The sequence below is a fragment of the Dermacentor andersoni genome, chromosome 2 (assembly GCF_023375885.2).
Source record: "Dermacentor andersoni chromosome 2, qqDerAnde1_hic_scaffold, whole genome shotgun sequence".
Taxonomy (NCBI): domain Eukaryota; kingdom Metazoa; phylum Arthropoda; class Arachnida; order Ixodida; family Ixodidae; genus Dermacentor; species Dermacentor andersoni.
In genome coordinates, this window is record NC_092815.1 from 52377878 (window position 1) to 52393697 (window position 15820).

Below are 15820 nucleotides of genomic sequence, written 5' to 3' on the forward strand. Positions count from 1 at the left end.
CACTGTCAAGAAGCTGTGCGTGGGTTCAAAGCTGTGTTGGCGGAACTTTCAGTGTATCCATGACACAGCTGTACTCTTAAGAGTTCTTTCTTCTTTTTGTAATCAATAAGCAGCACTGCAGCGAGCGTATCTATTGATCTCAGATATGGGCGCAAAGAGTAAACACTTAAAGCTTCAAAGGATAGAAGAAACAAGCGGATGTCGAATTGGGGAACACGTTTGGCTGTGAACCATTTGCCCTTTATCTTTTTTTTTCTTTTTTTCTTTTTGCAGTTCGCAGCATGTGCCTGTCCCACTGCGCGCTCCCGCAACTAACCACGCAAGCAAAATCGATGGCACATGATTTACCGCCAAAAGTCAGCAGGGTAACCGGGGAAGGTCAAATGAACGTATGTGACAAAAGACGAGTATGAGTGACAAAAGACGAGTATAACTCCGTTAACGAAAAGCGCTGATCTAGCCGAGGGTGGGCGTTAAATATAACCCCGCTTCGCGCTGACGCGCGTCCTGTCGGAGGTTTAATGAAGTTTACGCAATCCAATCCCACGAAGCGGGATAGATCCGCGGCGGGTTTTTACTTATTTGAAAGACGCAGAAATAAACGTATAATCGATTGGAACATTCTATAGCAATGGTATTCAAGGGCTAGGTAGACATGCCTCGACCCCGTTTAGTGCCTTATAGTTGTTATTGTTGTTCCTGAATTTCGACGCAACCAAATGGAGCATTTGTTATTTATTTTTTCCTTTTGTTCACCTTACCACTCGCGCCCACGTCACAGTATTTAACGTCCGATTTTATGCTTGCTTGCGTCTCTAACATTAAACTGGTTTACCGATTGCTCGCCGATTTACCGTCAGCCAAGAAATTGTTAACGAAATCCACGTTGCCCATGGTATAAGCTTGATTCTCCGTGCTCCTTTAGAATTAGCGTGCTCGAATAACTTCGAAGCGTATCGCATGCCCTCTTCCAGCACAACCACCCTCGCGTAACTTAGTGTCGCCTTCTGTTTTCTATTTCGAGAAGTTACTTTACCGGGAATGGGGCGAATATGAAAGGAACCGACTTAAACCTTATAGTTTCACTCCTGTTCAGCACTTGTTTGGTGGATGAATAGTGATTCCGCTTCGTGTTCACATTAGAATGACTAAAGCGAAGCAGTTGCTGTAGCTAAGCCCGCCAGGAATAATAAACCTCCCTGAACGAGCTGGCCGCTGCGATAACCCACCTTGAAAGACTCATCAAGCGTGAGCTCTTTTACCACGCTTGATTCTGAAACCAAACTCATGCAATTTACCGGACACCAAGTGCCTGCATGTCTGAATACTAAAAGGATTACCACTCCTTAAGAAAGCACTTAATAAGCTTCGGGACTATCAAGCTTCATGATTTATGTCTTTCACCTGTGTCACTTATTATTATTATTATTATTTGTTTTGAACGCATATACACATTTACACAGGTATCAGGAAAGGGAAAGCGAGGAGCAGGCTGGCAACTGCCACCAGAAGGGGCACAACACCTGCCTACTCTTCTGAAGGGAGGTGACAGCAACACAGAAATGGAAGATAGGAAGGACTTAGTCACTCAGAACAGAAACTAACATGTGCATCTTACTCACAATAATTTCAGCCCCATTAGCAGACCTACGCAAATGTTGGCGAAAAGCTTTTACGCTAGAATTGTTTGCGAGAGAAAATTTCCGCCAATGGTCATGATAGACATATTATTAACGAATGTGACTGGCCAATCGCAAAGAGCACTTACGGTAGGAATGCTTTGAGAATTCGACCTCTCGTCCGTACGCCGACACTCGCTTCCGCGCACTGTGCCTGCGAAGTCGCAACGGTCACATGGCACCGCTGTCTTCAATAGTAAAATAGCGGCTCTGCTGTAGAAACATGGCACATTTAGCCTGTCACCTGCCTAAGAAAGAGATTGGTTGAGGTGGTAAGGGAATCGATATAACTGTAAGGCAGAAATCCAGCTTGAAGAGTTCTGGGCAGCTGCCTATTTCCATTTTTCGGGTTATCGACGTTGAGAGAATCGATGACGTGGTATGATTAGTTCCTTGACAGGAAGAGCCTTCTTTTGTAGGAGCGGTTGCATCAGTGCGTGTGAACTGTCTTTCGATAGGGTTTGGCGCTACTTGCAGTTATTAGATATTAATATTACCTATACCTATTGCGGCTTCCGCGTGCCAACATAGAAAATACTTCGCTCTTCGTTCATGGTTCTAAGCATGTCACCTCACGTTTAATATAGGTTACCTATATTTTTTTGTTTGTAGTGTGCCTTCTTGCAGGGCTAAAACATTCGGGTCCATGCAAGTTGGGGCGTTTCAATATTTTCGCTGCGTATATGGCTCATATTTAGGTCGATTCGTGCGTTTCCTCCACACAAACAGAACTCTTGGCAGGAATATTCAAAAGCCTTCTGTCCAGTAGCTTCACTAAGGCATGTCTAATATAAAGGCTTCATTACGGCGTCAGGGCTAGAAAGCACGCTTTTTCCGTGTCTTTTTCTCGATGCTTGTAATTACTTTAACCATAGTTCGAATCCATGCCATACAATTAAATTTTTTTGTTGGTTGATAGAATTATGAAGAGAGAGAGCGCGCAACATCTAAGGTTGAAGCATCGCGCCCAACCAAATGCGCGTGCTCTAGGAGAACTTTCACTGAGTACTGCCGTAGTGAGGTACTTTGTTCGTTTTCATTTTTTCCTTGCGCTTATTTTTCCTCGACGTAACTGTAATTCTCCGATACTCTTAATTCTCCAAGCTTCTCCTAGCGAATTTTTAGTGTGTCTGCAAAGATTTCCCAGATACGCGGAACAAAGTTTTCCGCAATGCTGAAGCCAATAATACCATAGCGCACGAAATAATCACTCCCGTCTGGCAAACAGAAAAAATGGCTACGCGATGACCTTCGTTTCTCCGAGACGCGTCTTAACGCTAAGAGTTCAGCTTCAGAATTTGAAATTAATCGGACTGAGTGACTAATTTCGGCACACATATACCGGGAATTAATCCTTGTAGACATAACGAGCATAATAACTTGACACTTACATTATTTTGATATTTTCTTTAGATCGTGGTCTTTTCCCACTGATGGATTCTTTACTCATTCCCCACTAGTGTGTCTAAGCATTTCGTTGGGGCCAAGTGACCGATTCCTGACATCAGTGTGCCCGTTTCGGGGACTAAGCAAATGTAGTTGCTTAGCGTAGATATTACCAAACCAGGGGCTTTTATTCCAGGGGTTTTTATTCAAATCTCCTGACGTCAAATTTGCTAAACCGCCGACGCAAGCATCGGGCGGTCACCCGCAGGGTTGTCTGAACAGACCAATCAAACACTCTCCTCGTTCATAGGGGGTCACTTTTGTTTGCTTGAAAAACGAATAACATTGCCTACACTGAGCGGCTTGTCTTATCTAATTTTCTCACAAGAGGCGAGGAGCACGCTCAAGTGGAGAGGGATTCGATAGGGCCGAGCCACTGCACTGAAAATCGATAACCGGATGAAGAGGGTGGCGCCGGCGTCTGCGATTGGTCCGCTTCCCCTTACTTTGCTTGCGGTGGCTCGTGGACAATCGCGGCGACATGCAACGGAAACTTAAGAATGACGCTAAAACGGATCCTCAGCAAAGAAGAGTTGGCAGAACGAGGTCGTAAACGTGCCGAAAGCGCTCGAAAACGTTGCACGGCCACGCAAAAAGTCTTATTACACGCAAGTAAACCCATGCTCACCGACAGGAGCGAGTAGCCAGTGCGTAAGCGATCGGCGACATCTATCTTTTATTCCTATCGGAACGGGGCAGCCTGTGGCTATTCAGAAGAAAAATTCAGTTTTGTTCGGCATATTAATGCATCTTTATCGCGTACGCGTCACTTTGACGCGGTGAGCTTTTGCGGTTTTGTGACGTCACGTGAGAGGCAGGTGATGTGGGCGCAGCCCGAGAACTTTTGACCAATAGCCGAGGGCTAATGGCGAAGAGGCGTCGAATCATAAACAGCTATTTTTCTTTTGTTCGGTCAAATCGTGCATAATCCGTGTGTACACGTTATATCAGATGGGGAGCTATCGCGGTTTTCGTGACGTCGCGTGACAGACAGGTGAAATGGGGGTGGTCCAAACAAGTTTTTGATCAATCGCGAAGGGTTGATTGCAGAATTGTAATAGAAAAGTTTGGAATAGTTTTACGTTATAGCGCCCTTGTACGGTAATTCGAGCGTTGATTCGAGAGTGATGATTCCCGTTCCTTGCATCAGGATGCGCCGAGCAAAAGCGAGAAGGAACTCTCATTGTCAGTCCAAGTCGGAGATAATTACCACGACTGTGTCGGGGACCACGGCTGTGTCGTGGACTACGGCTGCATCACGGAATACAGCTATGTCGGGGTCAACGGTTGTGTCGGGCATAGCGGGTGTATTGGATAACTTGGATGCGAAACTCGAGACCAAGCAGATGCAGCAAAGCGCAAACACTATGGCCACGGAAACTTCCAGCGGCGTATCTTATGCTACGGCATCGTGGCCCTTATGGTACTGCAGTGTCACAACCACGTCTTCAAGTTCATTTGCCCGCACGTGGATCACTGGTGCAAGCCGACCAAGCTCTACGCGAACCTGTCCGTGCCTCTCTGGAAAAACATCGCGATTCCCGTCGACGAAGCCGAGCGATACAGCGCGCGCCTCGTCTACGCGCACCCCGGTCACGTCGACGACACCACGGTGGTTCACTGCGATCCGTGGGATTACGATGACAAGTCCAAACAGCAGTCCGCGCGCAGGCTCTGGAGCCTCGTGTGCCGCAGGACCTGGCTGCTGACTCTAGCGGAAGCGGTATACATGAGTGGCGCGCTATTCGTCGTTCCCATGTCCGGTTACGCCGCATGCACGACGGGTCGCCAGCCGGTGATCATGGGAGCCGTGCTGGGGCTCACCTTGAGCTCCGCCGCAGGCTGCTTCACGCATTCGTTTGTGTTCTACCTGGTCATCAGGTTTGTCAGCTCGGCATGTGCCAGCACTGTTCACCTTTTGACTATCATCCTGCTATTCGAGATCATACCACACGAGTTACGCACATTCTGCATCGGCTTCGGCTGCTCCCTGGGCGCTCTCATGGTGGATACGTTGTTCCTGCTGCTGACACTACTGCAAAAACATATCAGATGGCACTTAATGCGGGTGATCATTGTGGCGCCCACGACGATTTTGCTGTCGGCCTCCTTGGTTGTCTACGACTCACCTATATGGCTGATTTGTACGGGTCACGTGAAGGAGGCCGACGTTGTCATGTTCAGAGCGGCCAGGATCAAGGGCGCGCGGCGCGCCGAAGCGGAAACGGCTGTTAAAACCATAAGGTCAGACTTGAGCAGGAGCAATGCTAGCATGTCTTGTCCTTCAGGACCATCGCCAAGTCGGGTGTGATCCGTGTGAGAGCGGTCAGCGTATTTTTTTTTTCGAACTTTACCGTTATGTTCGCTTTCTTTATCATTATGAGCAGCAGCCACTTTCAAGAACAGGGTGTTGTCAGGATTACGTCCGTTATTGTACTGGCTCCAAGCTACCTGGCCATGTACTACGCCTTGAACTCGTGTGGAAGGCTGAAGCTGCTGCTGATCCTGCTGGCTCTTCTGGGAGGAGGGCCCGCGATTTGCGGTATCGCTACTATGCAAATCCTGTCGAGGTGTCTTACGTCCTAGTGATCGCAGCCAAGGCGACGGCCAGCGTCCTTATTCCGAACAACTACCTCTACATCATAGAGCCCTTTCCCACCGCCGTTCGCAGCGCCGTCATGTGCAGCGCTTACACAAGCGGCCGCGCGGGAGCTGTGCTGGCCGCCTGTCTGGCACAGCTCAAGTCTATCGGCCGGGAGGACTTCGGCTTCACGATGGCATCCGTCGTCAGAGCTCTCGCGAACATCATGGTCGTAATGCAGCTGCATGAGACGAGTGTTGGCACGAATGTCACCGAGGAAATGGGAAAACACAAGGACATCCTCTACATTATGCAACGAAGCCTTTCGCCGCTGCGCGTGAAAGGACATCGAACTCGCAGCAAGAAAGTTTCAAACGGTATCGATAATTAGCCAGACCCACGAATTGATTCACGTCCAATAACTGGTTGCAGCACACTTAGCTGCCTGAACGAGACTTTCGGAGTACGCTGATTTACTCGTAAAACTCCGCTTTATTGATTGAATTTTTATGGTCATGTATGCTTTAAAATTCTGTTCTATTTCAGTACAAATGTGTTAAAATGAAAGATGCTGAAAACGAATTCGTAAGGTCGGGCCAGTACTCCAGCAAACGTCACCTCGCAAACTGTGGTTCACATGCCGAGCTTGTTGCCTGATGTTGAAATTGGCAGTTCCTGGCCTTCGCCAGTTTAGGCCATGTGCACATTCCTTTTAAAGAGAGCTATAAATGCCAACCTAATGGAACTTGGTACCATCCGCTTAGCTGACTGCGCCGAAGCTGCTAGCGCACATGCACAATGTTTCGATATTTTAGACCTATTTATTTTAGTAAGGTAATTGGACGACTGCAGACCAGTTGTGTTAATTTAAAAGCGCAACGCCCCATGAAATCAATGAAACTGTAAAGTTGTACTCAGTTATCTTTATTCCATGCCACTCACAGTTTAAAAGACCAAAGAGTATTCGTTTCAATTCGAAGCTATAGACGGGAAGGAGCCTGTGCAGAAACTCGCGATGCGCGCAAGGGAAAGTGACATCAGTTTTGTTTTGTCATTAATGCCGGTGAGGTAGCGGACGTATCAGTACATCGATGATGCACAAGAAGAAAAAGAAAAACAAAGACAACAAATGCAACCGCCGAACAAGCGACCTGCGAACTTCGCAGAAGTTCGTAGAAGTTTGATCCTCCCGAGAATCAAGCCGCTTTCGCTCATTGTGAAAGTGAAGAATCCTTGGCAATTACGAGCATTATTAAAATAAAAACCCAGCTAGCTTAGCTACCGAGACAACTACTGGTACGTAACATGCCTACATATTTGGACATTTTATGCTCCTAAACTATGCGCTTAGCTGATGCCTTAGTCATCAACTCAGTGCCAGTGATGGGAGCCAAAGGCCACTGGGTTTTAGGTATCTGTGTAAGCGCGTCGGTCTGTGACTTTCACGCTCATTGGCAATAGGACTGTTTTTGGTGTCAATAAACAAACAGGAATGAAGGTTAATGTTCCTTTATGCAATACCATCTCCCCCAGTTTGTTTCTGACTTAGGGATTATGCAAATTACGCATACAGAACAGCTCAAAGGTTGCATTACGAGAATTCGTGGGTCTAGTGGACATGATGGAGCTTTATCATGTACTTTAAGATTCATTTATGCTTGCAGTAAAGCGTAGTTGCTCTTTTACACGACCTTCGTAGCGCTGTCGGAACGTTCGAAAATATCGTATACAGCGATCCTATAGATGACTAATATTTATGCACACTCCGGGGTTGTCTGTGGCACGATAGTATAACTTTCTCCAAACCCTTTGGGAGCCTGTGTACACCTCGATCATATGTTGTTGTTGGAGCCGCGTACCTTGCATCACTTACTGTTGAGAATGCAATGGGATATATCGCTTATTCTTTTTTCTTATCCTGAGCTCAAACTTGACTTTACTTGACCTCCCCCCCACCCCCAAAAAATGAACAGCAACAAGAACAACAGAATGTGCCCTAAGAATATACGAGACATCATCGCCAATATTTAGTATATCACATAAAAATACCTACTGTCACACAGTTCTGGGTCAAGTGGTTTGTGGAGATTGTCAGGGTTAATATAGCTTTTAATCCAAAAGAACGACAAATAACCTCTTTAAAGAGCTTAAAACATATTACAATGGCGGTTTGTTAATTAACCAACTGCAGTCTTTAGCACGCAGCGATGAATTCGCGGTGAGTAGCAGTTCTCTTTCTTATCTGGTTATCGAAACATAGTGACAACAAATCATAAGGTCGTGTAGTGAAGATTTGTGCTGTTCTTCTAATAAAAGCTAACGTTAATCGCGGGGTTTTTCGGCTTCCTGGATCCACATTTCCTTGCGGGACTTCCATTTTGACTGCGATTTGTTTCCATTCACTTCCAAATTCGGTCAACTCTTTTTTTAAAGGTGGCCAAAAAGCAAACATGAACAGAAACTCCGAAGTTTTTGTTTATTGCAGAGCATGTTACAAGAGAGAAATAAGGACTTCGTATTTGACGCCGAAAACGCACTCATAACAATGCGAAAATAGATGGCATCTTCACTCACGAAACTCTCTCAATAAAAAATTCCAGAGTGTGCGAGAGCCGATTGAAGAGCAGAAATCCTCAGCGTCAATATATACTGTGTCTCTGTTTGACGGGAGCAATAAATAGTTGTTGAAATGCTATTTTTTACAAATATGACACGATTGATTGATTGATTGATTGATTGATTGATTGATTGATTGATTGATTGATTGATTGATTGATTGATTGATTGATTGATTGATTGATTGATTGATTGATTGAGTGAGTGAGTGAGTGAGTGAGTGAGTGAGTGAGTGAGTGAGTGAGTGAGTGAGTGAGTGAGTGAGTGAGTGAGTGAGTGAGTGAGTGAGTGAGTGAGTGAGTGAGTGAGTGAGTGAGTGAGTGAGTGAGTGAGCTAGCGAGTGAGTGAATGAGTGAGTGAGTGAGTCAGTCAGTCAGTCAGTCAGTCAGTCAGTCAGTCAGTCATTCCCGTAACCCAGTACTGAAGAGCAAAACTTTGTTGTAGCTGCCGAGTTATAAGGTCGGGTGCTAAGATGAGTGTTCCCACGCATTTATCTTGACATTCTGCCGTCGAAGCAATGTGCTCCTAATCCGCCGCTGTACGTTTTCGATGCAGCCATAACGTAACGTTCGTAAATGTTGTTCATGGTTTTCACATCCACCCGCGGTGGTAGTCCAGTGAGTATGGCGTTTCGCTGCTCAGCTCGAGGTCACGGGCTAGATCACGACCGCGGAGGCCGCATTACGATGGTGCCGAAATGCAAAAAAAAAACGTCTGCCTACTTAGATTTAGGCCGCGTTAAAGTACCCAGGTGGCCAAATTAACCCGGAGTCCTCGACTACGGCCTCGCAATCAGATTGTGTTTTTGACACGTAAAACCCCAAAACACTTTTTATTTTCCTTCCTGCATAACAGGTCTCGGTTAGGGCCGCCACCTCACGGCAAATATATTTTCCTAGACATGGCTTCTGGCTTTTCTTTAAGACCATGAATGAATAATGGCAAAATGTTCCAGTAGCTCAGTGCGCATCTCATCGACGTTAACGCGATTAGCATTCAAGCAATGTTTCAAAGCACCTTATTACTGAAGACACCTTTATTTACAATTTGTAATAGTAATTATGAGATTTTTCAATGTATCGCGCGTCGTCGTAACCAATTGCGCGTATGCGGGGTCCGTTCTTCTAGCTCGGCAGCTGATAAGGCCCTCTTAGGTGGATTTTCCGAACTGCAAGAGATGATCTGTAATTCGCTTTATATATATTCTTTATTGACGTCTCATCGTGCCCGGATCAATATACAACTGTTGTATTTTATATTGGGTGACTTTGCCAACCTTCGCCCGCCACACAAAAAAAAAAGAAGCTTCACTAAACGCGGTCTCCCAACCGCAGTCAGTTTCGTCCCGCTGGTACAGTAGAATTGAAGTTCAGCAGACCTGACTTCGATTGAACTACGGCGCTATTGCATAGGCTTATTTTCCAGGCATATAACATTATGGACATGTTTGCACAGCGCAAAAGACGAGGACTGAAGGAAAAGCACAACACCATCAGTCCTCGTCTTTTGCGCTGTGCAAACATGTCGATATTGAATCACCAACACGCCCAAGCTTCCTCCTTATAAAGTAAAACATTAATTTTTATTGTCAGGTAGAAGAGCGTGCGTTCTCACTTTTATCAGTAAATTGTTTCCATGTGATGCGACTCACGTGCGAAGCGTCCAAAGCACCAAAATTTCAAAAAAAAGGGGGCTGCGGTTTATATGCGAATTGTGCCATGAAGTGTGGCTTCACGGCAGCTCAGCGCGCGCTGCTGCGAAGCCACACATCAAGGCAATGTTATCCGCCACTAAACTCAACCTCGTCCCCATCCCTGCGTGTTGAAGCTTTTTTCTTCCCTCTTTCACGGTCGCCCATCCTCCTCCGCTTTACGGGTCGCCATTTTGCGTTTAGTAGTTAGCGAATTGCGCACGCGGCGGCGGCAGACTCGTACGTCACCCGTTCCCACGGCGCTTCCTCAGTCTGCGCGAAGTGCTTCGCGATACAGCGGTGAGCCAAATCACCGTCGGGATTTTCGACTTCGTCGCGTTTGCTCCGTTGTGCTTGCGAGGGCTTGCCCGTCCGTGGACGACAGCGGGTTCCGCTGTGGCGACAACGGATCCCGCGATAACGGATTCCGCACTCGCACGATAGCAAATTCCGCTGTCGTGCGAGTGCTAGCTGCGAAGTGATCCGATTCACTTCAGATATCATGTGAGTGACTGATTCGTCCGCGATAACGGCCGGCGTGTGAACCCAGCTTTGTCAGAATCGCTGAAGAACGGGGGAACAGAGCCGCTGGCCGAAGATACGACGTGGACGAGGAGTTCATCCGCGAATGGAGACTGTCTTTGCAAAGGTTTAGCAGTGTTGTATGCGGTTACTTCCGCGGATTATATGCGGGGATATTTTTTTTTTCTTTTTTGTTTTTCTTTCCAGGCTGTTGTAAGTGGGGGTGCGTATTATACGCGGTGGTGGGTTATGCGCTCAAAAATGCGGTAATTATACTTAATGAAAATAATGTATGGAGTGCGTAGACATAAATAGGCGGCCTCTATTGGAGGCCAAGGCAAGCTTAGATGAGTTTTCGTGACGCTTTGTTCGACCGCTCGCTGCTAAATCGATGGTTTATGCCGCTCGGTGTAATTGTGACGCTACCGGATCCCGCGAGAGAGTGTGATCGAGTTTTGTTTAACCTTATTCCGAAGCCGGTGTCCATACGTTAAAGCTCCCCTGGTGGTCCGATTTATTCCCAAGTACCCCTCTACGACGCGCCTCATAATGAAATGGTGGTGGCAAATGATAGTGGCATTTCCAACCGAGTTGCCCCAGATGCAGGACTGCAGGTGGCCCGACTGCAGCATCGTCAGGAGTTTCTCCTTCGTGTCCGGAGCCACTTCGAGGAGGGGCATGTTGAGGAAGCTGATGTAGACGCCCGTGAAGCAGTACGAAATCCGGAAGAAGTGAAGCATGGTGAGCAGCATGCGCACGCTTGGCTTCTGGCTCTTTTTCACTGGTGGCCCTGAAAACGCGGTTTCGAGACAGGGAATCAGCCTTGTTAAGAACGGCCCACTGAGGTGCAAGTTTTGCCAGCCAGGTGCGACAGCGGCGTCGACTTTTCCTGGAAAGCCAAACGGCGTCACTAAGTCTACTGTGTACCAAGGACAATACGCCGCGTCCGCCACTCTGCGTCGCGGGATTGCCGAGATGAATTCGACGAACCAGGCTTTGTGACGGAACACGCCACCGCCGACCCGGCCTGCTGTGAGCAAGGGAGTCCCCGAGGGAACGTAGTTCGAGACCCCTTCCCACGCACCGTTCCTGACGGCAGCCCCGAGTTATGCGAAGACCGTCTGACCTCGGTTGGGGACCGTGAACCTGTGCGGAAGTGTGTGTGTGCCCTCGCGCAAAGAGGCGGCTCGTCTACGGTGCCTGGTCGAACGTTTCCCTTACCTTGGGATCGAGGGAGGACCGAGTGTTTATAAACCGCTGTTGTGCAGCTGCTCAGTGTACTTTTCTCTCGCAGTCATGCTAGACTGATGAACTGCAACGTCCTTATGTCGATACTGTAAATAAACCCATATTCCTCGTTCTCGATGAGAAGCAGTCCTTTCCTTCAACAACGTCCTCAGCGTGGATAAGTTGGACGACGGCAGGGGCCAGCTACCATCTAATTCATGCCCGACTCCAATCTTGACAACTGGTTACGAACGGTGGGATTGACCTCCCAATCCTTACAGCCTGAGCAGCAGTGATATTATATTAGTCTCCTGTAGGCATCAAATTCAATTCACATCGCTGGATGGGTGTTTGCGACCAGGAAAATGTCGAATGCATTCCAAACGCCACGATAAGTTGCACACGGGTTACACGTGGCCTGTCGAACTCTTTTATGGGGCCCACGTGAACACCAGTACTGTGCATTTAGCGACGTCGTTCTCCTCACACTGCGTAAGTCCCTAGATATCAGCACTTGACCCAGAAGGCGGTCCGCGTGAGGCTACATGAGGCAGGCATTGAGAGCTATGATGCTTGTGTACTGCTGTGTACCACCGATGTATACTGTTAGTTACTATTAGAAAACATTCTTGCTTAAGTATGGCGTGTACGTGTGCTTCTTGTTGCCGTAATAAGCTCCATAAAAGTGTGGGGGAGAACAATTCCCCAGAATTGCTCGGACTGTGACCTATTTCATTTCCTTGTCGTTGCTTAGGTACAAAACACATGCGCCATGGAAACACAATTAGAAGCATCGTTCTAGCACATACTAAACGCGATCACAGTTTTGTTACCAAATAAAAAAAAACATGCGCAACTCTCGTCGTCTGTGGAAAAAGGAAGTAATCAAAGTAACCAGAATGAAAATTTTTGCGATAGGTGACTCTTTAGTAAACGCCAGCAATAGATTCTGGGCAATGCCAAAAAGAAAATTATTGTATCTTCTGGCCTCGGCGTCAATGAAAAAGAAGCATGATACATCAAATGGCGTGCATTAAAAGAACGCAGACAACTTCCTACGCTCTCCACAAACCTAAATATTTCGCCAGGAAGTCAATAACTGAAGATTTACCAGTCTTCTGCGACAGGAATAGGGCGCCAATGAAAGATGTGGCGCTCGGCGACCATTTCTTTGAGGACGAGATCACTCGAAGCAAAAAGAGAAGTACCGCTATGAAAACTCCCGACATCCACCAAACCTGAAACAAACGGTATAATAATCAAGATACATCAACACGCACAATGTTTCTCTCGCTCTTTTTGTTTTGGCAGCACTCAAAAGACCACGTCAAAGTCATCTAGCTGTAAGGCATCACCTTCTAGACAACTGTGTTTGAGATAACGGGACTTTCAATCAGTCAAGGCAGATAAATTTCAGCTTCGTTTCGAGACGTCGGCATAGTTTCAAATGATTTGGAAAAGGCCAGCGCGGACAAAAGTCCCCGTATTCGTCATTTTGATGCATATTGATAAAGACTGCAGCTGTTTTGTTTGTTTGTTTGTTTGTTTGTTTGTTTGTTTGTTTGTTTGTTTGTTTGTTTGTTTGTTTGTTTGTTTGTTTGTTTGTTTGTTTGTTTGTTTGTTTGTTTGTTTTCAAACCGGCTGCCTTCTCCTTTGTTTATACCAGAAACAAGTGACGCTTCATCATCCTTGAATCATTCCAGAAGCAGTCTCACGCCAACTGCAGTCTTAAGATTTCGCATGATCTCGCTACGATCTGATTGCACAACATGTAGAGCCACTGTACAGAAAGTATCTGGTGCATACGCATCCTGCAAGTGCACAAAGATACGCGATTGCATTTTAAGGCAGTTCTTACCGGACAAAAAAAAAAAAATCTTCAGGACCGTGAAGTTGCCAGTAAGGATTGTTGGCGACGGAAACAGGTAGGCGAAGTTATAGTATTGCATAGGGAATGAGAACTGCGTGCTGAAAGCACGTAGTTCGTTCATCGTGATTTAGTGGAGTACGATATCTGATTCCTGAAAAACGCGGAAGAAAATCAAAGAAATGGGTTAATTAATACAGATGTCTTAGGACTTGCGTTACAAAAATTAGGCAAAAAGGGGCGCGATAACACAAAAATATTTATTCTATTCTATTAGTTTGCCTGACGTGAAACTTACGTAGCCATCGACGCAAGGAATCTTCCACTCAAACGTTCTACTCAAACGTTACAGTAGGTTCCTTTTGTTTATCTTTAAAGTGAAAAACTCTGCCTGCTGTGACAGGTTGTTCATATATAATAGAATGACGAGAGGCGAGGGCCATGCAGAGGCGGACAGTGTCAGTAGAGCCAGGGCCAAAGCGAAAGTATAGATCACCACGGGAGGAGGGTTGCGCCCTTAGGTCATTAGAAACTCGGTGTAACAAATGGCTGGCGTCACTAAAGACGAAGGAAACATCGCTACATTTATTTATTTATTTATTTATTTATTTATCTATTTATTTATTTATTTATTTATGCTCCTGGCGTCTCCATCTTCACTTAGGCTAATGAGCCATTCTACCAACAAATTGTACAGTCATTCATTCATTCATTCATTCCCGCCAATGCTATTAGCGCCGAGATCTCTGAGTGGCACCCTCTCGCGTGTGACGTCAGTAGGGGGGGCGCCGCTTAAACTGCGCCGCGCGCGCGCTCGTTACGTGAAGGCAAGTTGACGCTGCAGGCCGGCCAACTCTGCTGGAGTTCTTAAACGTCATTCTGGCAGGTTTGTAGAACGGTACATAAGGAATGTTCCTGGACACTATTCCCTGCGAAATTGAGCGGAGTCGGCGGCCGTCACAACGCTTAGTGTGGATTGCTCCGGACGTCGCCTGCTAGTCATCGGTGGAACGTTGGCGTTGGTTGCTCGTCATTGCTATTTCGTTCTCGTGATGCACTTGCAATGATTTGCCGACACTTTTTTTGACAATGAACTGCAGCATTTGGCCTTCAACTACTGCGTCTGCGCCGAAATACTGTGTTCGACTGTCCAGCGCGTGCTGCGGGTTCCAGTTTTCCAATTCCAAGACATTCCAATTTCGTTGCGGCCCAGCGCGTTAAGCATATCATGAAGGACGTTTGATGTCATTCCCAGGAAACTAGGTGGTCACTGCGATGCTTTAATGCCTGAACTGCTTTAGCGGCATTGCACCAAAATGCGGTCTGGAACGTCGGACAGAAGGGCAGACAAAATTAAAGATTAATGGGCAAAACAAAGCTACGTGGTCTTGTGCTGCAGTGCGGACCTTCGCAAGATAACTTTAAGTAAACTTGAGTACTTCCACCGTGACACAGCCTGCTCCTGCATATTAGTCGGCTCAGCGTAAACTTTTCCTTCTTTGCTCCTGCCATGCATGGTTAGCGAGCGCTTTTCACGGGCGTGTTTCGCCCAGCGATGAGAATTAGCGCTATCGCCCAACAATACAGGCGACAGCGTTTGATTACATTACCGTTTTCAATATATTTTGCTGTGTAAGCGCGTCAAACGTACTTAAAACTAAAACAAGAAAATTGCCTAGTTTAGGCTTCCCGGTACTTGGCCGAATAAGTAGCCAGAAGCGCTAAACACACCCGCACAAAACAATGGAGGCGTACAAAGGTGCAACAAAATAATAATATGTTCACAGGTGTTCCTGCGTTGTATTTTTACAACATATTTATCTTTTGTGCTGATGAAGTGATGTTTTCCGAATGTTTTTCGGTACTCTCAAAGAGCGTTGAACAAAAATAATGTTATGCTAACCTAAACAAACACACTTTTCGCGTTAGAAAGTGGCAATGAGATTTATTTGCAAGACAATGTTGCAAAGTATGCTCAACTATTACGAAGCATTATAGGGCGTGATGTAACAAATGGTCGAAATAAGTCACCTGTGAGTGAAATAATGAGGTTTCTTTTCTTCTCAAATGAAGTTTTGTATATGCAGTCCCAAATGACTAGAATCATGCGCGAAATGTAAAATTTGTGTTCAACTACAATGCCGCTTAGTAGACGCGCAATTTCACGAATGAGCCCTGCGATCGTTCTTCGT

At 46.4% G+C, this 15820-nt stretch overlaps 1 protein-coding gene across 1 annotated transcript; it reads left to right on the forward strand.

The window, feature by feature from the left end:
- The first annotated feature begins 4545 nt into the window (after nt 1-4545).
- LOC126542607 (beta-alanine transporter-like) lies at nt 4546-5436 on the forward strand. Its single transcript, XM_072286125.1, has one exon. The coding sequence runs from the start codon at nt 4546-4548 to the stop codon at nt 5434-5436; it is 891 nt and encodes a 296-aa protein (XP_072142226.1).
- The last annotated feature ends 10384 nt before the right edge of the window (nt 5437-15820 follow it).